Source organism: Colobus angolensis, unplaced genomic scaffold (assembly GCF_000951035.1).
Source record: "Colobus angolensis palliatus isolate OR3802 unplaced genomic scaffold, Cang.pa_1.0 Scaffold256, whole genome shotgun sequence".
Lineage (NCBI taxonomy): Eukaryota > Metazoa > Chordata > Mammalia > Primates > Cercopithecidae > Colobus > Colobus angolensis.
Genome location: NW_012115777.1, coordinates 2,298,233 through 2,323,880, shown reverse-complemented (window position 1 = coordinate 2,323,880; position 25,648 = coordinate 2,298,233). Strand labels below are relative to the sequence as shown.

Here is a 25,648-nt window from a genome sequence, read left to right as displayed (position 1 = left end):
CTCCAGTGAAGTTATAAAGTCGTAAACTACTGTAATTAATTACTTTTTTTTTGAGACAGAATCTTGCTCTTGTCCAGGCTGGGAGTACAATGGCACAATCTCAGCTCATGGCAACCTCCACCTCCTGGGTTCAAGCAGTTCTCCTGCCTCAGCCTCCTGAATAGCTGGGATTACAGGCGTTCGCCACCATCCCCAGCTAATTTTTGTATTTGTAGTAGAGATAGAGTTTCACCATGTTGGCCAGACTGGTCTCGAACTCTTGACCTCAAGTGATCCGCCCGCTTTGGCCTTCCAAAGTACTGGGATTATAGAGGTGAGCCATTGCACCTACCTCAAAGAGCATTTATTAACATTTTCAGTTCAGTAGTTTCATGGAAACAGTTTGGGAAATACTGTGATAATTTTTTTTTAAAATAACTTTACTCTCATAAGGGCTCCATACTGGCAGATTGAAAATTTAGGTGTTCTTATTTCTGCCCTATTACTTCCCCTTTTGACAGGATAGTGATCTGCTTTGAAGGGGTGTTAAAAATTTATCTTTAAATGTAAAAGTACTAGCATCGAAGAAAACGATTGAATGAATTATGCAATAGAAAATTTATATTCTTTCCCTCAATGCAAATGTATAAAAGCTGACATTTCTTTTTTAAAAAAATTATTGCTATTTGCCCTGTCTCCTCAAAAGTAAATATTAAAGGAATCATAATTTTTATTATTTATTAGAATAACTCTGGTTAGATTGTTGTTTTGTACGGTTTTTACTTGTTAATCATGAGTACTGCCACATCAGACAATTATTATTTATTGGTTCTCAAGTTATAATTTCAGATTGTTTGGGCATATTTAAGAAGTGGAAGGTGGTCTAGTGTTAATTAGAGCTTTGAATCTGTGGAAGTGGAGAGATAGGACTAAGTCTACTAAGTCTAGGTAACTCTTGACATTTAAGACGGGTGAAAATTCAGGAGAAAAGACAGATATTATAAGTTGCAGAAGGGAACATAATGTTTCGATACATGTAAGCTTAAGCAGTGAAGACTAGTATGAATATACATTCATCAGAATCTAACAGTGTGGCCATTAGTTATCACTGCATAATAGATTACCCCCAAACTTAAAATACCAAACATTAGCTCACACTTTCTGTGTCTCAGGAATGGATATGACTTAGCTGGGTGCTTCTGACTAAAGATTTCTCATGAGATTTTCCTCAAGCTATTGGCTGGGACTGCCATCTCATCTGAAGGCTTGGGTAGGGTAGGGTGGGGATCTGCTTCCGAGTTCACTTATGTTATTGGCAGGCTTTGCTTCCTTGCCACATGTGTTCTCAACAGAGCTGTCTTCCAGCATGGCATTTGGCTTATCCCAGGTTGTGGGTGATCCAGGAGAGAGCAAGAGAGGAGGGTGCATGCCAGGATGGAAGCCATGGTGTTTTTATAACCTAATCTCAGAAGTGACATCTTATTACTTCTGTCTCATTAAGTTTGTAAGAAACAAGTCACCCAGTCTAGGGGAAGCAGTTACACAAGTGTGCCACTACCATGAAGTAGTTAGTGATCATTGCTACCTTAGAGGCTACCTACTATAAGCAAACTAAAGTAATGTAATATTTGTGGTATTTTACGTTCTTCAGTGTATATTGCCATGTACTTAGCAGTTGGTTCCTATTTATTGTGCCTTATTAAGAGCTGCTTGTTATCTCCCTTTCTCACTATTCAACAAGATACTTGAATCAATTTTATCTTTGCTTCTTTCCCCCACTGCCCTCCATCTAAATGTTCAGTGCCCCTCTTATTTTGTGACTTTGAAGTATTAACTCCTGTTTCCTCAACTCCCCTCATCAGTGGTCCTAGAAATGCAGAATAATTTGGTTATCTAAAATGGAAAATATTATTTAGTTAAGATAAATAAATAACATTTTTCAATCCTTCATCATCCCCAGGACCCAGAATTGTATATTCTTAACTTCATTTTTGGTTTTTTTAAAAACATATCTGAATAAAGCTGAACAATTACTTGGTTCTCAGTCCGTCTTAGACATATCTTTGCTCTTTCCTTTCTGAAAAGGATTCAGGAATGTAGTTCCCCCCTGCCCTCTAACTTTTTTTTTCTTTCCATGTCATGGCATGACAAGAAAAATTTCCCTTCTCTTCCAAGATCTTTCCCCTTTTTCTCAATTAGAGAGAGAGAGAGAGAGTGTGTGTGTGTGTGTGTGTGTGTGTGTGTGTGTGTGTGTATGTATTCTTGAGGTTTCCGAAGTTATCCATGTGTACTGAGTAAGGAGAATTTGAGATTAGAGAGTTAATATTAGAAATTTATGTGTTTGCTTATGTCTGATGGCCTATGAGTTTATTGCAGGCAAGGTTTGGCTCTCTTTTAAAAAGGTTTTGCGCTAGGCCTCCATGCTTTATGCTAAAAAGTAAGTTGTTCAATGAATGTTGATTGTCCATAACTAACCATCATTTAATTAGAAAGCATCTTTTCAGAATCTCTTAATACAAATCCTTTGATATACTTTTGTTAAAAAGGATGCATATTACATATGCTTATTTTAATTAAAAAATGTTAAAAGACTGAAGTAATGATTAAATTTTAGATAAATTTTTCTTTACAACTAGAGAGAGTATTTTCTTAAAGATTTCTTTAAGATTTAGAAGATAGGTCTGAAAACATTTCAGTGGATATTTTTGTGTAGGATAATTTTTAACTACATTTCAATTTTAGACATACTGAATTGGTTGCTTACTGGGGAAGATGAGGAAGTCAGCACTCATCTGTTTTAGTCTTCATCTCATTTTGTTAGCCATGTTACTATTTCTACCTTATTAGAACGTATGATATTTAAATCCTGTCTAATTTACTTCATATGAGTTTTTCAGCCATCCTGTTTTGAATTCTGAGTTTATTTTGTTCTTTTGACTGGATTTTATTGTTAAATAAGATTTATCATCCACCTGTGATCTCTTATTTTTCAGTGTTGTTAAGCAGCCTCAAAACATAGGGCATTTCCTTTGATTTGTGAAGTTATGTCCTCTTTCACACTGCTGTCTCTATCTGAAGTTTTACATGCTAATACACTGCTATGGTCTGAATATTTCTGTCATGCCTAAAAATTCATATCTTGGAATCCTTACCCCAAGGTGATGGTATTAAAGATGGGACCTTTGGGAGATGGTTAGGTCATGAGGGCAGAACCCTTTTAAATTGAAATTAGTGCTCTTATAAAAGAGGCCCAAGGGAGCTGCTTGCCCTTCCACCACGTGAGTATAGATGTATGAGTCAGCAAGCAGACCTTCACTGGACATGGAATCTCCCAGTGCCTTGATCTTGGACTTCTGACTCCAAAATTATGAAGTAAATGTTTGCTGCTTGTAAGTCACCCAGTTTATGATATTTTAAAAATAATAGCAGCACAAACAGACCAAGACACAATAACCCCCACCCCCCATTTCTTTTTTATTTTTCCTTCCTGTAATATGTGTTGTTCATAGTTGCTGAATTAGGTTAGACTGCAGAGGGGTGATTTGTATTTAAGGATTGGCAACACAAGTTTAGACCCAGTACAGAATTGTATCAAAATAGCAAGCAAACAGTACAAATGTTGTAAACCAGATAAAGATACAGGGATGTGGGAGATACTATTTCCTAGTCAGTGTCTCCCTACCTCATGTGTTGGTGGTCATTGTGGCTCGCTTGGCAGGAGGAACCCAGTGCAGCTTAGAGCCGGGATTTTGTTGTCTTTTCTGTCACTAGGCTGGTGGAGAAAGAGGCAAAGGGAGAGCCCATCAGCTTCCTCTTCTGCATATTACGACGTGGGCCATTCCTTGCTGTGACATTCATTTACTAGGGCTCTATTTCCTACTACCTTATAGGGCATTCGGTTGAACTGGACATATTCTGTCACAATTGCCATAGTGTTTATTCTGTATCTTTTTAATATGTGAACAAATACACACACACACAAAATATAACACTATGATCAGAGACAACTCATGTTTTACATTTGTTCTTTTCACTTTGCAAAATATCCAGGAATATGTTTCATGTTAGTCCATAAACTAGTTATTTATTGATGGACATTTAAATTCTTTCCAGTTTTACGCTTACCAGAAGTTAGCAAATAATTCTGTACATGTCATTTTGCACATGTGTGATTGTATCTGCAGAATAAATTCCTAGAATGAAATTGCAGTGTCAAGGAATATGTGCATTTGAAATTTTGATAGATAGGACCAAATTATTTTGGGGTGTTATTTTACCTTTTGCTGCTGTTGTTTAGTTGTGTGTAGCCTATTGGTTAGGGGCACAGATGCTGAAGCCAGACTGCTGGATTAAAACATGAATTTTGCCAGTTATCATCTGTTAAATGGTCGTAATAGTTGTTACATACTGCGTTGTTGTGAAGATTAAATGAATTAGTATATGTAAACTACCTGGAACCGTTCCCTGGCACATATCAAAGTGTTATGTAAGTAAGGGTTAGTGTTTATTTAGGAGATAGATTCTGTAAAATGTGGCTTTACTCTGCCATTTTTACTAGGAAGTACATAACTCCTTATAATTCTATTTTCCATTTTCCCCTTGCTTCTATGTAACTACATTTACTTTCTTTCTTTCCCTCCTGCGTTTTCAAGCTACTGCTTCTCAACCCTCTGTTGTTTCCCCTTTGTTAAATGCTCATGCCCTCTGGGTTCTGACATAGCTTTCTCTGATCACATTTTATGTATGCTGCTTGTGCGGTGTTATTTATTCCTCTAGTTTTGGTTACTGTGGGTATCAGTGGTTTACAACCTAATGTATTTTACAAGTTAGATGGGCAACTTCTTTAAAGAGGAAATTTCTGGGCACCACCTTCAGAGATTTTGATTTCTCCTCTCTGCTAAATATTGGTTAAGTACTTTAGTTAAATACATAGCGTTTGTCATAGCTTTTTTTGTTGTTGTGTGTTTAGTTATGTGTCTTGCTACTGGACTCTAAGCCGTATGAATTCAGATATCTGGAGTGTATACTTAACCATTGTATTCCTACCAGCCAGCATAGTATCTGGCTATAGCGGACACTCAGTAAATAATTGTTGAATTATTAGTCTCTTCTCTTTATGGCCCACTTGTTTTGCTGAACACTGATTCATCTAGAAACAGTTAACAACTGTGTATTAACTATGTTAATGTTTTGTTTTGGAAGACAGTAACAATTTTATGTCCTTACTATAGAGATGTTTTTGGGAAATAACTCAGTAACTTTAAGACTTAAAGTGTTAAATTAAAGTGTTAATTAATGCTTTGGTGTGTATTTTTCCAGACTTTTCATTAGACATTTCAACAGCAAGAATTGTATCATGTTATGAGTATTCTTCTGTAACTTGTTTTTTAAGTAAATAGTAAGTAGAATCTTTTATTTGTTCCCCTGAAACTAAAATTTTTGCAGTAGTATATTTATTGAGTGTATTTATTGATTAAACTCCTCTAGCTCAGTTTGTGAACCACATCTGATAAACGATAGAATTCAGCAAGGAAACCTTTCTCTGTATCTGCCTTCCACCTTATCTCCAGAGCTCAGACAGTAATGAGACCTGCATAACATTTATTTTCTCCAAAAAGTTTTCTTTAACTTATTTCCATTCACATATTGAGTTTTCCTTTATTTTACTCTATCACTGTTAAATTTCATAGCATTTTTCTACTTACTTGCTTATCTTTTTTTCCTAATTGGGCATCCTGTGGACAAGAGTGTACATTTTAGCTCATCAACAAAAACTTACTGAAATAGCACTGTAAGGAATTACGGAATGTGTAAGGCAGTTTCTATCTTAAGGAACTATAATCTAGCCAGGAGAAGACTGGAAATACATAAAATACTAATAAAGTCAGCATGTCTTACATAGTACTTAATACAGTTTTATGTATACATACACACAGTAGGTCATAAATGCCTGCTCATTTAAGAAGTTAGTATTTTGATTCACTACATATGTATTATGTATTTGCTGTATGCTAGGCATTGTGCACAAAGGAAGCAAGGAAAATATGCCCTCTAGTGTTGGTCTTTGTATCTACCGAAATGAATGACTCACTGCATTACGTTATACGTGGTAGGCAATCAGTAAAAATTATTGATGAAAGAATGACCCTGAAGTTCAATTTATTTTGTATCCATAATGACTAAACTTCAGAAGAAATGCTGTTCCTTTACTAAGTCCCCAAATAAAAGTGTTGGCTTCTAAAAATCTAGGTTCAATGTACTACTTTATAGATTTTTATCAGTAAAGGAAATAACAGAGCTATGTAACAAGAATAGATAAAGAGCATATTTTAATCTTTGGATATTTATGGTTTCTAGTTTTTGGCATTCTCATTCCAATATATAGTATTTGTTGAATGAATGTTTATACAGTAATTAAATTACTTTTTCTTTAGAAACTTTTGTGGGTTTTTTGTCTTGAATTGTTTTTGTCAGATTTTTTTATATCCTGTATTTGCTATGTCTGATTCATTCAGTCAACAAATATATATTGTGATCTCTCTTGTCAGACATTGTTCTTCTATAATTACTCTAGGATACTATACATAAGCCTCAACTTTTGTTTGTCCAAATGAAGAGTTCTCTATGGTATAGCCATTGTGTATGTTTTGGATTTCTTGTTCCAGTCATCTTGTCATTTGAATCTCATTTGAATATTTAACTTACTATGTGTACAGATTTCTGTTTTTACATCTAGATTTTCACACCTGAGATAGTAGAAAGGTTAAGGTCAATTTAAATGCAATGCTGGACTCTTTGTTTTCATAACTAATATAGATGGCCTCCTAAAATTGTACTTGATTTTTCATTTGCCAGTATTTTAATGCAAGAGCTAAGGTTTTTTTATTATTATTATTATTTAGTATAGGAGTACTGCTTGGAGTTTGTCTTTGTCTTTCTTGTGTAAACCACATCTATAAATTCCTCCTTTGAAATATCCCGCTTCATTTTGCTAGAAAATAGAACAAAAACATTGCTTGGACAGTATCCAATTCAGTTCCTCTTTAAACATGCTGACATTTATGTCGCCCTGAATGCTTGGGGCATGAAATATTTTCTAGTATATACACAAATTTCTGCTTGTACCAGTTGAGTTTGTCCTAAGAGTCATAAAGAACTGTTTCTGTTTGGCTGAATGTGGTGGCTCACACCTGTAATGCCAGCACTTTGGGAGGCCGAAGCAAGAGGATTGCTTGAGGCCAGGAGTTCTAGACCAACCTGGGCAGCATAGTGAGACACTATCTCTAACGAAAAACAAACAAAAAAAGGGAATTGTTTCTGTGAAGAGGAAATTGACTAAGAGAACTTCCGTATTCAAAGTAATTCAAACTAATTTGCCTATTACCTATCAATAATTAGCTGTTGCTAATGATTAGGCACAAATTGCAAGCATTTCGGGTAATTTACTATAATTTCATTTTCACCTAAATTGTTATAATTACATTTATAGAATTCTTTTCTTTTGCTTTGCTCTTCTGAATCACATGAATGAGTTTGCATAAAGTTTGTTTGAAGGATGTTTGTAATCCCTAAGATTTTCTTAGGGCATCTTTTAAAACTTAACTATCCTCTTAGAAACTTTTGGCAAGTGAGACTCTTACCAAAAGTGGCACTAAAAGTAGTATTTGACAATTCTTTGCCATTTAACTGTTTCATAATTTATAGTGGGATGAAAATGCATTCTAGACTAATAATATAAAAAAGAAAATAATTGAAATGGGGAAGAATTAGCATGGACTATTTATATAAACAATAGTGGTTAACTTTTTGACAGGTACTACTTTGTGCGCTGTATATATTCATATGTTTCTCATAGTAAACTTTTGAGGTAGCGGTTTCTATTATTATCCTCATTTTCAGGAGGAGACTGTTACGCACAAGTTAGGGAGTTTACCCAAGAACACCCAACCAGTAAATGGCAGAACTTGATTAATTCCAGACAGTCTGGCTCTAGAGTTTGTACTTTTAACAAAAATACTTTCAAGAAGAAGAATATAACAATGTTAGAATTTATTTCAAATGCTACTTGTTTTGTGATGGCAAGTTTACTCAATTTAATTATGTTTGCTTGAACATACTTGTTTTGATCTATTTTAGGAATGAAATTTAATGTTTTTTCAAGCTACGCATGTCTCAAGATCTGTCTTTAAGTCATGGACTCTGTCTGCTTTTAGCATTGTATAAACACCTTGTTAACTCTTTGTTAGCAGACTTCTCAATTTTTTCCTTATGAACACGTGTGGAACAATAAAAACAAAAGTTTTATGTACTTGAATTAGTTTACAACTCAGGTTGACAAAGCTGCTTGTACCTAGAATTAAATGACAAAAGTGTCTTTACATAGCCTTTTATTATTGCTAATTCTTCTGCATATACATTCAAGAAAAACTTGAAGGTAAACCATGTCCGATAAGATTTTGAAAGTGTAGTTGAGCCGTTCTGCTTCTTTCCTTATATGGTTCAATAAACTGACCAAATTTAGTCAGAAATTTAAGTCAGCAAGTCATGTGTTTCTTAATGTGCTACATGTGTTAGCTTTTGATTCTCTTGACAACAATATTTTTATGGGCGTGCTTTGCCAGTTTCTTGTATGTACTTTGTAAATGTTTTGGACAACAGTTTGAACAATTTACACCACTAACCTGAGATTGATGTAGGATGTATATTTTGTGGCAGTGCTTTTAGCATTGAATTTATATTAAAATATTTCAAAATCATATAAACAAAAGAACAAGCAGATTTCACATTAATTGCTTTTGGTACTGGTATTTTGTTGATGTTTCTTATGTCGACTTATAAGTATATACATTTAAAATCAAAATTAGCAGTGTTTCATTTATTGGAGAATAGCTATTTCTGTGTGTTAATGTCTTTCAAAGAGCCAGTGTAATCACCTTCTTCAAATGGAGAAACTTCAAAAATTCATGATTTGTCATGAAAGTCTTTTATCTTCAGTGTCAAAGGATTACTCAAAAGATGGCAGATAAGACCCTATTCTGGATCTTGTTTACCTCGCAGTATTTGGCTTTGCGTCTTTCTATACCAGACCTGTTTTTCACTTGTTCTTATGCTAAACTCAAGTATATGAGTCACCTCCAGGAAATATTCCCTGACAACCGCCATTCTTTCTTGGTTCTCTTTTCTCAGCTCTCATAAAAACCAGTGGATATGTCTGTAATTGTCTTAATCATCTATTTTTGTATTTGTCTTCGGTACTAAATGGTGTCTTGAACTTTCTATTTTTAGCTGTTTACTGACTAAGGTATCACAAATGTCTGTTTTCCAAGCAGAATAGCCTAATCATAATTTAATCTTAACCCTTTCCTGTTTTCAAAATCACTTCTCTACACTCTTTCCCTGAATGATTTCAAGTCCCATTGTTTTATTACCTCAATGCAGATAATTCCCAAATTGACATTTTCCTCCCACATTTATTTTCACAGCTCCAGATCTATATGGTTAGATAGGTATACAGACACCTATAAATTCAGCGTATCCAAAACAAATGAAACTGTCATCTTTCTTTTCCCAATCTGCTCCTTGAATCTGTGATGGTTGTCTTCATGAATGGCTTCTTCCTGCATCTTAACTCTTCATATCTTTCATTAAACCTTTCTCATTTCCTCCTAAGCTTCCTCAGTTTCATATGAGTACAGGCATACCTTGGAGATATTGTGGGTTGGGTTCCAGACCACCACAAAAAAGTGAGTCACACAAATTTTTTTGGTTTCTCAGCGCATATAAAAGTTGTGTTTACGCTATACTGTAGTCTATTAAATGTAGTGTAGCATTATATCTTGCAAAATCATAATGCTGTAGTACATACCTTAATTTAAAAATGCTTTATTGCTAAAAAAAAAAAAAATGCTAGTGATTATGTGAACCTTCAGCCAGTCATAGTCTTTTTGCTGGTGGAGGGTGGTTTTGTTTGTTTTTAACGGAGTCATGATCTGTCACTTGAGGCTGGAGTGCAGTGGCACAGTCTCCGCTCAGTGTAAACTCTGCCTCCCAGATTCAAGCAGTTCTCCTGCCTCTGCCTCCTGAGTAGCTGGGATTACAGGCGCACGCCATCACACTCAACTGATTTTTGTATTTTTAGTAGAGATGGGGTTTCACCATGTTGGTCAGGCTGGTCCCGAACTCCTGATCTCGTGATCTGCCCGCCTCAGCCTCCCAAAGTGCTAGGATTTCAGGCGTGAGCCCCTGCACCTGGCCTGGTGGAGGGTCTTGAGTTGATGTTGGCTGCTGATTAATCAGGGTGGTGGTTGCTGAAGGTTGGAGTGGCTGTGACAGTTTCATAAAATAAGGTAAGTTTGCCTCATCAACTGACTCTTCCTCTCATGAAAGATTTCTCTGTGGTATGTGATGCTGTTTGATAACATTTTACCCCCAGTAGGACTTCTTTCAGAATTGAAGTCGATCCTCTCAAACCTTGCCACTGTATCAACCAAGTTTATGTCATTTTCTAAACCTTTTATTGCTATTTCAACAGTGTTCACAGTGTCTTCACCAGGAGTAGATTCTCTCTCAAGAAACCACTTGCTTTGCTTATTGAAGAGAATAACTCCTTATCTATTCAAGCTTTATCATGAGATTGCAGCAATTCGGTCACATCCTCAGGCTCCACTTCTAATTCTTGTTCTCTTGCCATTTATACCACATCTGCAGTTACTTCCTTCACTGAAGTCTTGAATCCCTCAAAGTCATCCATGAGGGTGGGAATCAACTTTCGAACTCCCATTAATGTTGATATTTTGACCTCCTTCCATGAATCACCAATGTTCTTAATAGCATGTAGAATAGTGAATTCTTTCCAAAAGGCTTTCAATTTACTTTGCCCAGATCCATCAGAGGAATCACTATCTGTGGCAACTATAGCATTACGAAATGTATTTTTTAAATAAGAAGACATAAAAGTCGAAATTACTCCTTGAGCTGCAGAATGGATGTTTTGTTAGCAGGCATGAAAACAACATTAATCCTGTACATCTCCCATCAGACCCCTTGGATGACCAGGTTCATTGTTGTGAGCAGTAATATTTTGAAAGGAATCTTTTTTTTCTGAGTAATAGGTCTTAATAGTGGGCTTAAAATATTTAGTAAACCATGCTGTAAACAATGTGCTGTAAACACATGCTGTAAACAGATGTACTGCCATCCAGGCTTTGTTGTTCCATTTATAGAGCGCTGGCAGAGTAGATTTAGTGTAATTCTTAAGGGACCTAGGATTTTTGGAATGGGTGATGAGCACTGGCTTCAAACTTAAGGTCACCAGCTGCATTAGCCCCTGAAAAGAGATTCAACCTGTACGTGGAAACTTTGAAGCCAGGCATTGATTTCTCCTCTCAATGTATAAAAGTGCTACATGTCGTCTTCTTCCAGTAAAAGGCTGCTTTGTCTACAGTGAAACTCTTATTTTTTAATTGTAGCCACCTTCATCAGTGATTTTAGCTGCATCTTCCAGATGCAGCTTTTCCATCAGCACTTACTGCTTTACCTTGCACTTGTATGATATGGAGATTGCTTCTTACCTTAAACCTCATGAATTGACTTCTGTTGGCTTCAGACTTTTTTCTTCTGCAGCTTCCTCACCTCTCTTAGGCTTCATAGAATTGAAGAGAGTTGGGTCCTTACTCTGGATTAGGCTTTGGCTTAAGGGAATGTTGCAGCTAGTTTGACCTATCCAGGTCACTACAACTTTCTCCTTGTCCGCAGTAAGGCTGCTTTGCTCTCTTACCATTTGTGTGTTCACTAGAGTAGCACTTTTAATTTCCTTCAAGAACTTTTTCTTTGCATTAACAATTTGGCCGTTTGGCACAAGAGGCCTAGCTTTTGGCCTACCTCGGCTTTCAACGTACCATTCTCACCAAGCTTAATCATTTCTAGCTTTTGATTTAACATGAGAGACACATGACCCTTCCTTTCACTTAAGTACTTAGAGGTGATTGTAGGGTTATTCATTGGTCTAATTTTAATATTATTATTTCTAAGGGAATAGAGAGACCTCAGGAAAGGGAGAGAGATGGGGAACTGCCGGTTCGTGGAGTGGTCAGAGCATATATATATATAACATTTATCAATTAAGTTCACCATCTTCTATGAATATGGTTCATGGCACCCCAAAACAATTGAAATAGTAACATCACAGATCACTGATCACAAATCACCGTAACAGATCTAGTAATAATGAAAAAATTTAAAATATTGTGAGAATTATCAAAATGTGACACAGACATGAAGTAAGTACGTGTTTAGAAAAGTGGCACCAATACACTTGCCTGACCCCGGGTTGCCACAAACCTTCGAATTGTAAACAAACAAAAAAACTTCAGTACCCACGAGGCACAGTGAAACTAGGTGTGCCGATATCTGCGCTTGTTTAGGCTCTTTCCTCTTATTGCCTCTATGATCTTTCTGAAATACTGATCTGATCATGTCACCCCTCTTATTAAAAACTCTAAATAGCTTTTTCAAGCATCATCTTGAAATTCTAAAGTGTTTTTTTCTACTTTCTCCCACTTCTTACTTGAGCCACTGTTACTGATGGGAACATAGCAGATTCTGTCAGTGTGTTGAAGTAAAAAGAGGTTGAAAATAATCTGCATCACAACTACAGTCTTTGCATTGTATTCAGATTTTTTTTTTTTTTTTTTTGAGAGGGAGTCTCGCTCTGTCGCCCAGGCTGGAGTGCAGTGGCCGAATCTCAGCTCACTGCAAGCTCCGCCTCCTGGGTTTACGCCATTCTCCTGCCTCAGCCTCCCGAGTAGCTGGGACTACAGGTGCCCGCCACCTCACCCGGCTAGTTTTTTGTATTTTTTAGTAGAGACGGGGTTTCACCGTGTTAGCCAGGATGGTCTCGATCTCCTGACCTCGTGATCCGCCCGTCTCGGCCTCCCAAAGTGCTGGGATTACAGGCTTGAGCCACCGCGCCCGGCAGATTTTTTACCACTTAGCCTTATCCTGTTTTATAACTTACAAATACTGTCTACCACCAGTGAACGTACTGTTTGTTTATTCCATAACTTTTAAAATAAGCAGTGTCTTTGCTCAGTGAGGTTCCTGCCAGTTGATTTGGTACTTGAACTTTTATGTAATCTTCAAAACTATGCTCAAATATGTAGGGACCCATATGGACCCTCTTAGTCACAAAAAGATCTCTTTATGTCCTCAGTGATATTTTAGTACTTTCTATCCACTGCTGTTATGGCCCTTATGTGATAATTGTTATTTATGAACTATCCAACTATATTTTAATGTCATCTTTTTACTATGGTCTTGGCATGTATACTTTTTAGTATATAAAATATGAAGAGTAGCTAAAGTAATTAGTGATATTTAGCCGTAAAAAGAGAATATGCTAGAATTCTTGGGGAAAAAAATGTTTTCAGAGTATTTAGAGGTTATCAGTTAAAAGAAGGATTGCATTTGATATGTGGAGCTTGAGGAGGCAAGGCATAGAAGTTAAAGGAATACATATTTTAAGTGATACATAGTAGTCTCAAATGGTAGCCTTTTTTTTTTTTTTTTAACTTTTTAACTTGAGGTATAGTTTACATTGGTAAAGTATACAACTCTTAAGTATACAATTCAATGAAATTTCACATATGTATATCCCTATGTAAAAATCACCCCAACAAAGATAGGGACATTTCCAACTGTATAGAAAGTCCCCTTATGTCCCTCCTGTCATTCTCCCACAGATTTAACCCTGGTTCTAAGTCTTATCACCAGATCTTATTTTATCTGGAAACCTGCAGTATGTATCCTTTTGTACCTGCCTTCTTTACTCATTTATGTATTTATGAATTTCTTTCAGGTTGTTGAAGATAACAGTATTTTGTTCTTTTTGTTCAATGTTCTTTTTTAAATCAATTTACAGGATTCTGTTACGTGAATAGGATCTCCCTTCATACACATACACCCAACCCTGTATATTTATCCATTCCACATAACTTTAGTAGATGCTATTAGATAGTTTTCTGAAGTAGTTGTGTGAATTTCATACTTCCACCAGCAATTTGGTTGTTTTCTTTTTTTTTTGAGACAGAGTCTTGCTCTGTCGCTCAGGCTTGCAGCTCAGTACTGTGATCTTGGCTCACTGCAACCTCCGCCTCCCAGGTTCAAGCGATTCTCATGCTTCAGCCTCTCAAGTAGCATGTGCAACTGTGCCTGGCTAATTTTTGTTGTTTTTAGTAGAGACGGAGTTCTGCCTTGTTGGCCAGGCTGGTCTTGAACTCCTGACCTCAAGTGATCCGCCTACCTCAGCCTCCCAAAGTGTTGGGATTATAGGCGTGAGATGCCACACCCAGCCTTGGCTGTTTTTCCACATTACCATTTAATGCTTTTTATTTAAGAAATAGCTTCTTGAATTTTTTTCATGAAACACCATCTATTCATTGTAGATATTTTGAAAACATAGGAAAAATTAAGGAAGAAAATAAAAGTGGGTCTCACAACCATTATTTTTAACCTTCAGAATATATTCTTTTAGTCTTGTATGATTTTTTTTTAGTAAAGTTGATATGTTTTGACTGTTGCCACCCAAATCTTATCTTGAATTGTAGTTCCCATAATCCCCATGTGCTGTGGGAGGGACCCAGTGGGAAGTAGTTGAATGAATCATGGGGGCAGTTACCCCCATGCTGCTGTTCTCATGATAGTGAGTGAGTTCTCACAAGATCTGATGGTTTTATTAGGGACTTTTCCCCTTTTGCTTGGCGCTTCTCCTTGCTGCCGCCATGTGAAGAAGGAGGTGTTTGCTTCTCCTTCCACCGTGATGGTAAGTTTCCTGAGGCCACCCCAGCTATGTGGAGCTGTGAGTCAGACTTCTTTCCTTTATAAGTTACTCAGTCTGTGGTATGTCTTAGCAGCATGAGAATGGACTAATATAAAACTTTAAATCACATTAGGCATTAAAAAAAATACATCATGTGTTTTCTCCTATATTCTTTTATCCTTTTCTATTTCCATATTTGCATCCTTTTTAAAAAAAAATTTGCTCTACCACCTTGAAAACACCTGATCTCATCTCATCTAGGAAGCTAAGCAGGGTTGGATCTGGTTAGTACTTGGATGGGAGACTATTGGGAATACCAAGTGTTGTAGGCTTAAAAAAAAAAAAACCCTCTTAATGTATTGAGGGCATTTCCCCATATTCTTTTATAAAGATCATTTCTTATTTGCTTGTTGATATTTTTCATTTTAGAAAAACAATCATATTTATATTACATATAATTATCAAGTAAGGTTTTATATTTTTATACTGAGGATAAAAATCAGGATATAGTTTTGGAGCCTATGGGATTTAAAAAGAGGTTGAGAAAAAAAAGGTGATTAGAATTTCATCAGTATCAGCCGGGGGTGGTGGATCACTTGAGGTCAGGAGTTTGGGACCAGCCAGGCCAGCATGGTGAAACCCCATTACTACCAAAAATACAAGAATTAGCCGGGCATGGTGGCACACACCTGTAGTTTCAGCTACCCGGGAATCTGATGCAAGAGGATCCGTTGAACCCAGGAGGCGGAGGTTGCAGTGAGCCGATCGCGCTACTGCAGCCTGGGTGACAGAGCAAGACTGTCGCAAAAGAGAAATAGTTTAATCAGTATGATTTCTCAAGGAAAGTGAATGATTATGCAAGTCACAGTAAGTCACTCTCTTATCTCAGCATTCTGTAAACTACTTTCTAATACAATATACTTTATATGTTTCTTTGTCATTAAATAGCTGTGATTCTCAAAGTTCTTTCTTTTAACCACTGCCCTATGAAAAATAGTTCTTGAGCAATATCTGTATCAATGTTGCCTATATATTTTATCATCTCTTATCTGTAAGGTATGTTCTAGGCACTTTGGAAAAGTGCCATAAGCTTGCTTATAACTTGTTCCAGAGGGAAGAATCATAGACACATAATAATATTAAATATATTAGGGAATTTTTATGATAAATACCCCCCCCACACACGTCTTCCCTCTACTTAAAATACAAAGACACCAACACCCAAAAAGATTAAATTACTTGTTCGCAGCCACAAAATTTGTGGCACAGCCAGAACTAGAACCTAAAACCAAAAGCTGTGATTCCCTCTCAATGCTTTTACACTTTTTTTTTTTTTTTTCTGAGATGGAGTCTTGCTCTGTCGCCCAGGCTGGAGTACAGTGGCGTGATCTCGGCTCACTACAACCTCTGCCTCCCAGGGTCAAGCAGTTCTCCTGTCTCAGTCTCCCGAGTAGCTGGGACTACAGGCGTGTGCCAGCATGCCTGGCTAATTTTTTGTATTTTTAGTAGAGACAGGGTTTCACCGTGTTTCCCAGGATGGTGTTGATCTCCTGACCTCATGATCCACCTGCCTCAGCCTCCCGCTTTAAAACTTTTTAGGCACACTGCATAGTGCTTTTCTTGATAGAAACTTTGTCATTTTCTTCCTTAGGGAAATGCTGCTAGAAGCATTTCTTCTGTTTCTGTGGTAGTTAAGGAAAATGTATTTTATTTATACAAGTAATACTTACTAAGCCCATAGATGCGTGATATCCTATTGCAGGTGAGAAATGTGTTGATAAACTAGGAACATCTGTGGAAAGCAGTGTGTTAAGTGTGGGAAAATCTTAGTTTCTGGAACCTGAGCATCTCTGTGAGATTCCCAGCCCTATCATTTCCTGTGTGACTTATTCAAGCTACTTAATCTCTTTGATTCTTAGCTTCCTCCTACATTCATTAATTTGTTTATTGAGCCCAAGAACTCATGGTATTGAGGATGCAGCAGAATTCCTGCTCTAAGTAAACTCTCATGCTGGGAGTGGGGTAAACAGATGGTAAATAAATAAGCAAAATATATATAGTATGTTGCAATAAATGGTATGGAGAAAAATAAAGTAGATACTCAGGATATAAAATGGTGGGGAAGGGGTTGTAATTTTGTGTGCTGTCCAAGTAAGGCAGTACCAAAAAGGTGAGAGTCAAGCAAAGACTTCATTTATGGATACAGTCATATCTTATTTATTCATTGCTTGTGTATAATGCTGATCCATTATATCTCATCAGCCAGCCCCAAACTGCTCTTTCTTAGTTTGAAGTGGCACTTAAGAAGCTCTTTTGTTTTCTCCATTAGTTACAGTCTGACATTAATATCCTTTTTTGTTGTTGTTGATGTGTTTTCAGTCCTAGAAAACAGTTTTTTTCCCCAAATATAAACAAACAGGAACTTCCTTTGGTGGTTAAGTACTGTGTTGGTGTTTAAGCCTCTTTTAAGGGGATGGGTAGATAAAGTAATGGTCTATGTGTAGCAAAATGTATTAGAACCACTTTTTAAATGACACATCAATTTTTATTACTTTCAACAGCTACTTAAAATATCCTTCCGGATTCTTATAAACTTGGGCTTTTTATACATTTAAATGGGTAGCACATGAATTTTCCAACAAAGATCTTTTGGCAATAAACCAAAGATGACAGTGTAAATTAATTTGTCTACTGATCAGTTTATTAGAGACACTTTTAGAGTACAGAGATGATAATCATCAGCCCACATACTCCTAGTTGTGTATTAGTTGTTTATCATAGATAGGAAATAGCAGCTGTTTAGTTCATTTACTCAGTTTTACCCAAATTAGAAAAAAAAAAGCCACTTGCCCTCTGGGCAGATAGTGGCTTTGTGTGAATTAGGAGGGAAAAAACCTTTCAAGTTAAAGGCTCCTTGAGTGGATTTCATCCCATCTTCCCAATCCCCCAAGTCAAATACATGGCACAGACTTTACATTCTTGGGCAGAGGTCCTGGTAATACATGGGGATTGCATATCAGGAGAGACAATAGGATGATGTTTATGAATAGTGCCAATTCCAGAAAGCCTCCCCATGGTAAATAGAGTATGTTTATGAATACAGCCTATCTCATAGGACAGGTATAAAGTACTTATATTCACATACAGATATATCCCTAATCTGAAAATTATGGAGTTTAGATTCTAGTAGAGGTAGAGGATAGATATAAATAAGAAAATTGTGGCTATTGATATTATTGATAATGTGATAGAGTACTAGGAATTACTTTAAAAGGATGTCCAGGAGGGCCTTCTTGAAGAAAGAACATCTGCATTGAGATTTGTTTGATGAAAAGGAATCAGCATGCTTAGATCTGGGGGCAGAACATTCCTGACAGTGAGAACTGCAAGAACAAAGGCTCTGAGGTAACACCTGGTCAAGGAATAGTAAGGTCCCTATTGTGGCTGGAACAGAGTGATTGTAGGAACAGTTGTGGAGAACAATGAGTACCTTGGAGTGGGTTTTTGTGAGAAAAATGTATGTAAATCATAGATAAAGCACCTCTCATACTGCCTGGCACAAAGCAAGCATTTGATAATAGTTCCCTTATTTACTTTAAGACTGTAGTTCTCAAAATTTCTTTATTTTAGGACTTCTTTATACTCTTAAGAATTATTGAAGATTCCAATGAGCTTTTGTTTCTGTAGGTGAATTTAAAACCAGGGATTCATTTAAAAATAACAATGATTTACCTCTGTTACCAAATGACATTTTTAAAGTAACTAATTCATTTTTTCTTGGTTGTATGTATTAATATTTACAGTCTTAGAGTTTAAAATTGAGGATTGAAAACACTATTTATTTAAAGATAACAGTGATTTACCCGCGTTACCAAGTAACGTTTTTTAATTAAAATAATTCATTTTTTCTTGAAAGTTTGAGTTTATTATTGGCAACAAATATACTGCTAATTGCTTTTCTTGAAGTGACAGACTCATTTTGTTCATTTGCAAGAAAAGATCTCCCAAAAAAGTTAGACTAACTGTAGTTTGTCATTTTAAGTAGATATAATGTTGCATGGAAAAGTGGCTAAGTCAGCTTACATCTCAATCTCACAAGTGCTTTTCATCAAGACAACCATCATACTTGGAAGAGGTGCTTTAGCATATACTTCCCATAGAGAATATAAAAAAGACCTGTGTACAAGGGCCAAAGTTTAACACGTACTGCTTTGTCAAAGACGTGTATGAGTAAAAATTGCTGCCCCCCCAACCACCACATTTTTTGGAGACAGGGTCTCGCTCTGTTTGCCCAGGTTGCAGTGCAGTGGTGTGATCACAGCTCATTGCAGCCCAGGTTGGAGTGCAGTGGTGTGATCATAGCTCATTGCAGCCTTGAACTCAAGCTCAAGCAATCTGCCTGCCTCAGACTCCCAAGTAGATGGGGTTACAAGCATGAGCCACTGTGCTTGGCAATTTTTTTTTTTAATTATGAGTACCAAGTGGTCGATACAGTGACTATTAATAGAGGTGAGTATTTTTGTTTTTTGGGTTTTTTTTTGGCCACTGCCATTATTTGTGCTAAAGCACATGCAGTTTTACAGCTGGTACTTTTATACCATCAAGTGTATATGACAACAAAGTAAAAAAGGGAAATGACATCTTAGTTTTATCTTGAAAACAGTTTTGCCTTAATCAACTCCCTAAAAGAATCTACTCCCCCCTTCCCCCAGCAGACAACATTTTTGGGAACCATTGCTGTAGAGACTATTATTATACTTAATTATAATGTCTTCATTTTAATAGGTACTTGTTATCCAAATTGGGTTGCCATAAAGAGTCTAGTCACATGTACTACTGTTGTATGTGTACCTAAGCAAGGACTCTTACACTTTAGTGTCATTGGTGTGTTTGATGGAGTATAGTCAAGATAGCAGGAGATTTATGTACAGGGAATATTTGTATTATAAAAGCTACAAAGTAGGAATTTTATTCTATTGATATATTATTTGGAGGGTTAATTCGTATTTTTTCCAATCTTGCTTTCTGTTTTATTTTTAGGCTTGCATTGATGACAATGTTGATATGGTGAAGTTTCTGGTAGAAAATGGAGCAAATATTAATCAACCTGATAATGAAGGCTGGATACCACTACATGCAGCAGCTTCCTGTGGATATCTTGATATTGCAGAGTAAGCCAGTTCTGTGTTTTAATTTTATTCTAATACTGTTTGAGAGACCTGAGTGTTTATTGAAATGATAACAGTAAATGACTGAACTCTTGTAATACTTGAATTCATGAAAATTATTCTTTCCTAGAAAGAAAATAAGTGGTTATTGGGAATCCATATATTCTCAGAATCAGATCTTCTTTCTGTCTCCCCACCCTCTTTGGCCTTTGGTACTTTATATTAACATTAGTAATTGTACACATTCTCTGTCTCCATCTTTTTTCTTTTGAGTACGGCTGGAGCATTGTCAAATGATTCAGGGTTAATACTTAGCAGTCGAACCCATTCCTTTATAATCGTAAAATTGGCAACTGGGTTACTTGCTATAGGGAGAATATGATACATAGTTCTCCAGTGAGCCTGTTTACTTCGTTTTTCTGAAGATGGTCTTTTTTAAAAAATACATATTTTAGAAAATTCCATGAGAAATAGTCATTGTATTCTCTACTACCTTTAATGTGTGGGTATATACTAAGAACATCTGATTGTTTTAAGCATTTAACAATGGAAGTGTAGATATCTTGAAAAATAATTTTTTCATTAAATTATTCTTCTTGTTACTATCTATCCACACAGTAAACAGCTGTGTTGTCTGTCTGCTCATATCAAAGCTTATCAATGAATAAATATTGAACATGAGAATTCTACTCTGTAAATATCTTAATAAGCCTTCATAGTTTTATCTCTATACATTTTACTTTTTTTCCCCATTTGTACTGGAGATACAATATCTAAATTTCAAGGCAGAAACTGTATGGTGAAATGAAAAGTGGGCCTGGGAACGGTAAGGTCTGAATTACCTGAATTTTATTACTGACTCTGCCACTTACTATACGACATCTTTCCATAATTTGTTTCCTCTTTCTGAGCAGTAATTTTCTTGTATATAAACTGAGGAAGTCTTTTTCCCATTGCAAAACAGCAGTGGTTGTTCACACTTAACAATCGTGATTCTCAAGTTCTTTACTTCCTTTTTGGACTTTTCCTGCTCAATAGAAGACTTAAATCTCTTCACAGAAAAAAAAAAACCAGTTAATTGTGTATTTATCTTTATACTTAATGATTAGGCTCTGGAGTTAATTGATACAGAATATGTATGCCTCCTGAATCACTATCAAGGAGTATAACCTTGGCAAGTTGTTTAATTTTTCTAGGCTTTAGTTTTCTCCTCTATAAACTAATATTTCCTAGGTTTGTTGTGAGGATTAACTGAAGTAATTCATCAAACATAGGACCTGGCTCATAGGAAATAGTACATATTAACTTTTGACCATTACCTTTTGTATCTACACTGGGAAAATGAAAACTCAACCTCATTCTTCAGATGTTTAATTCTTATGTTTCCTTTTTGTATTCATGTTTCTGAGTTTCAAAAGACAATATTAATTGTCTTGAATAATTTCTTTGCATAGACTTGATTAGGTCACAGACCTATTGTGTAAGTTGGAATGCTTTTAGCTGCAAGTAATAGAATACCCAATTTAAAATGACCTAAAGAATAATGGTACTTGTTATACAGGATAAAATATCATTTAGAGGAAGGACATTTAGATTTATTAAGCAGGTCAGTGATGTCAGCAAGGACCTGGGATCTTTCAGTTTTTTCTTCTGCATTTCCCAAAAATGAACCTTATTCTTAGCCTTTTCCCCTCATGGTTACAAGATGATTGCAACAACTCTAGAATTGTGTTTTACATATCCACATCCAAAAGCAAATAAAAAATGGATTGCGAGTAGAAAATATCCTCTCTGTATTCTGTGTACATCAAAGAGGAAAACCTTTCCCAGGGAACCCTCCAGTTGCTAAAGACATCCCATAATGAGACTTCTTTTAGCCTGGTCCTGGTCGTTTTTCCATGTTGTAGCTAGGAAAAGTAAATATCTTGGCATATTCAGCTTTTACATGCTAGTATATAAGAAGCATGAGGAAGGGTAAGCAGTTTGTTGCAGCTGCTAATGTTATCAGTAGGGTGACTATTACTTTTCATTTTTTGGAGACTGGGATATGGAATATATGCTTTACAGTACTTGTACAAATAAAAGTGACCTTTTGGGGCCAAGGTTGACTATAGTTGCTAATCTAATTACTTTAGTTTGAATTTATGACTGTGCTAGAGACTGTGGAGTTTCCTGGAACCAGATTAAAATTAGAAGAATAAGTTTTCCTTTTTATTCTTTCTGCCACATGAGATCTTTTTTACAATAATAACTTTTTATAAAGGGCAGTTTAACTCTAGCATATACTGGATGATTTGTTAAGGTGATGATAGCCCAAAATCCTTCCAAATACTCAATTATTTTTATTGGCATAATCTCTTTTAGCAGGCTGGGCATGGTGGCTCACGCCTGTAATCCCAGCACTTTGGGAGGCTTTGCTTGAGCTCAGGAGTTCGAGACCAGCCTGGGCAACATGACGAAACCCCATCTCTGCAAAACATACAAAAAAATTAGCCAGGCACAATGATGTACACCTGTAGTCCCAAATACTCTTGAGGCTAAGGCAGGAGAATTGCTTGAGCCTGGGAGGCAGAGGTTGCAGTAAGCTGAAATAGCACCATTGCACTTAAGCCTGGGTGACGAGAGTAACACCCTGTTTCAAAAAAAAAAAAAAAAAGAAATAAATACATTAAAAACACCTCTTTCAGCAGTTAATTTCACTAATGATTAAGTGAAATTAATGAAACCCTTGTTTTCTTGGGTATAGAAAAATAATAGCCTGGTGGCCTAATCGATAGGGTGAAGATAGTCCACAGATCAGAATGTTTTATAGGCATGAAAGAAAGCACTAACAATAATAATAATAATAATGTAGATAATAGTTATAAACCAGGGGATAGGAAAATGGGGCATATGGTCACTGTGCTAACTGAAGTATTTTGGAGTTAAATTTGTTGCAAATCCTAGTTCTCCCATTCACTAGCTTTGTGTCCTTGACCAATCTACTTAGTCTCAATAATTTAAGATTATTTATAAAATTGGAAAGATCTAGGTTCTTCCTGAGCCTTTTTTCTCATACTGCATTCCACTTCACATTTTTCACTCTGTCAATACTGGACTACTTTTAGTTCCCCAACATTCCCTACTGGTTTACATCAGTGTGTCTTTCTTCATAATAGTTTATTTGCCTGCTGTTGCATTACTTGAGCAGCTTCTACCAAACTCTCAAGATGCAGTTTGTATAAGGGTCATTTCCTCCAGGAAGCTTGTCTGATGTTCTTGGCAAATTCATCATCATCTCTAACACATCAGTTGTTTGTTTATATGCTTCTTCACTAACTGCATTTATGCACAGAATAGTAGTAAATCATCTCTATTGATATGTGCAGTTAAGCCTAGATTCGTTTGCTCGGAGGATTTCAGGATGATTAGGATACATTGAGTTCTAAATTTTTAACCTCTGTTGGAAATAGTAGAACAAAGAATGTCAGATTACAGTTTCATTTCTAGGCATTTAACAATTTTATATTTGGCCTGTAGCGTAATAGAAACCAAGTGAATAGACCAGATGAATGATGGCTGTTCGTATTGTGGCTCAATTATCTCACATTTTCACCAAAATAATTACCCTTAACTTTTGCTTATTCTTAACAAGGTAGAAGTCCTAGGGAAAACTAAAAATACAGATTATTTAATAATGCCCTTTATCCAGAGTGGAATGGAGGACAAGTAAATGAGGTGAGTTTGTGGAGCCTGATTTTATGTTCAGCATATGCATTGTTTTAATAAATAGTCTTGAGTTTTTCATTCTTAAGAATATTATTACTTTAACATGTTTTTAAAATTATGCAGTCAGTAAATATTTAAGCACCTACTGTATATATCGTGTCAGATACTAAAGTGTATGCATTAACATCATTCTTTTCCTTTGGGGTGCTGAATCAATATTATGGGTGGAATAGTGTCACCCAAAATTCTTAGTTGAAATCCTAACCTCCAGTACTTCAGAATGTGACTCTATTTAGAGAAGGGGCCTTTAAAGGGATGATTAAGTTAAAATGAAGCCGACAGAATTGTTTCTGATCCAGTCTGGATGGTTTTCTTATAAGAGGAAGACATTTGGACACAAAAAGAGACACGAGGGTCCCTCTCATAGAGAGGAAAGAAACCATATGAACAAACAAGAAGGCAGCCATCTACCAAGCAAGGAGAGAGGCCTGTGAGGAAACCAAAGCTGCTGACACATTGATCTTGGACTTCTAGGCCCCAGAACTGTGAGAAAACAATATTTCTATTGTTTAAGCCACCCAGTGTGTGGCATTTTATTATGGTAGTCCTAGCAAACTAATATGAGCAGTATAAACTTTCCACTATCACATCAAGGCATGACTTTGGACATACTAGAAAAGGCAAATGATTTTAGGGCCCAAGAACCCATGTATGCAACTTATAGTTCCAATCTTGAATTATCAATTAGTTATACATCTATGGCATAAATTATAATTGGATTACTATGTGCAAAGCATTGAAAACCAAGTTCTTTGAAGAAATAATTAGATGAAAACATAGGAACTATACAATGGTAACATTTTAGTTGTCATTCTTTTTTATTTATTAGTTGGAATATTTTTGTAAAAGAAACTTTCTCGTCTCTGCTATTTGGTTACCCTTTGTATTAGTTCATTCTCATGCTGTTGTAAAAAATTGCCCAAGACTGGGTAATTTATAAAGGAACAAGGTTTAATTGACTCAGAGTTCCACAGGGCTGGGGAGGCCACAGGAGACTTAACAATCATGGTGGAAGGGGAAGCAAACACATTCTTCTTCACATGGCGGCAGGAAGGGACAATGCCAAGCAAAGGGGGAAAAGCGCCTTATAAAATCATCAGATCTCATGAGAACTCACTCACTGTCACAAGAACAGAAGCCTAGGGGTAACCGCCCCTATGATTCACTTACCTCCCTCTGAGTTCCTCCTACAACACATGGGGATTATGGAAACTACAATTCAAGATGAGATTTGGGTGAGGACACAGCCAAACCGTATTACCTCAGTGCAATTTTTATAGGGGAGATAGAATATATTCTTTATTATTTCTCCTTATGTACTGGCTTTTTAAATAATGAATTTCCTTGCTATCTACCTTCGGTAGGGACTAATTTTTTTTTTCTAGTTTAAGTAATATTAGGAGCTCATGCATTTTCTATTTTATTTTATTTGTATGATACTTTAAGTTCTGGGTTACATGTGCAGAATGTGCAATTTTGTTACATAGGAATATACATGCCATGATGGTATGCCGCACCCATCAACCCGTCACCTACATTAGGTATTTCTCCTAATGTTATCCCTCCCCTAGCCCCCCACCCCTTACAGGCCCTGGTGTGTGATGTTCCCATCCCTGTGTCCATGTGTTCTTATTGTTCAACTCCCACTTATGAATGAGAACATGTGGTGTTCGGTTTTCTAATCTTGTGATAGCTTGCTGAGAATGATGGCTTCCAGCTTCATCCAGATCCCTGAAGGGACATGAACTCATCCTTTTTTATGGCTGCACATTATTCCATGGTGTATATATGCCACATTTTCTTTTTATTTATTTATTTATTTATTTATTTATTTTTATTATACTTTAAGTTCCAGGGTACATGTGCATAACATGCAGGTTTGTTACATATGTATACTTGTGCCATGTTGGTGTGCTGC

The 25,648-nt window shown here is 36.3% G+C and overlaps 1 protein-coding gene across 5 annotated transcripts in view; it reads left to right on the top strand.

Annotated features, from left to right (window-relative positions):
• PPP1R12A (protein phosphatase 1, regulatory subunit 12A) overlaps nt 1-25,648 on the top strand; it is a 170,749-nt gene that overhangs the window by 42,290 nt on the left and 102,811 nt on the right. For all 5 annotated transcript variants that reach the window (XM_011946959.1, XM_011946957.1, XM_011946955.1 and 2 more), the window contains one exon: nt 19,835-19,965. In XM_011946959.1, coding sequence (XP_011802349.1) covers nt 19,835-19,965 — 131 coding nt within the window. The remainder of the gene's footprint in view (nt 1-19,834; nt 19,966-25,648) is intronic.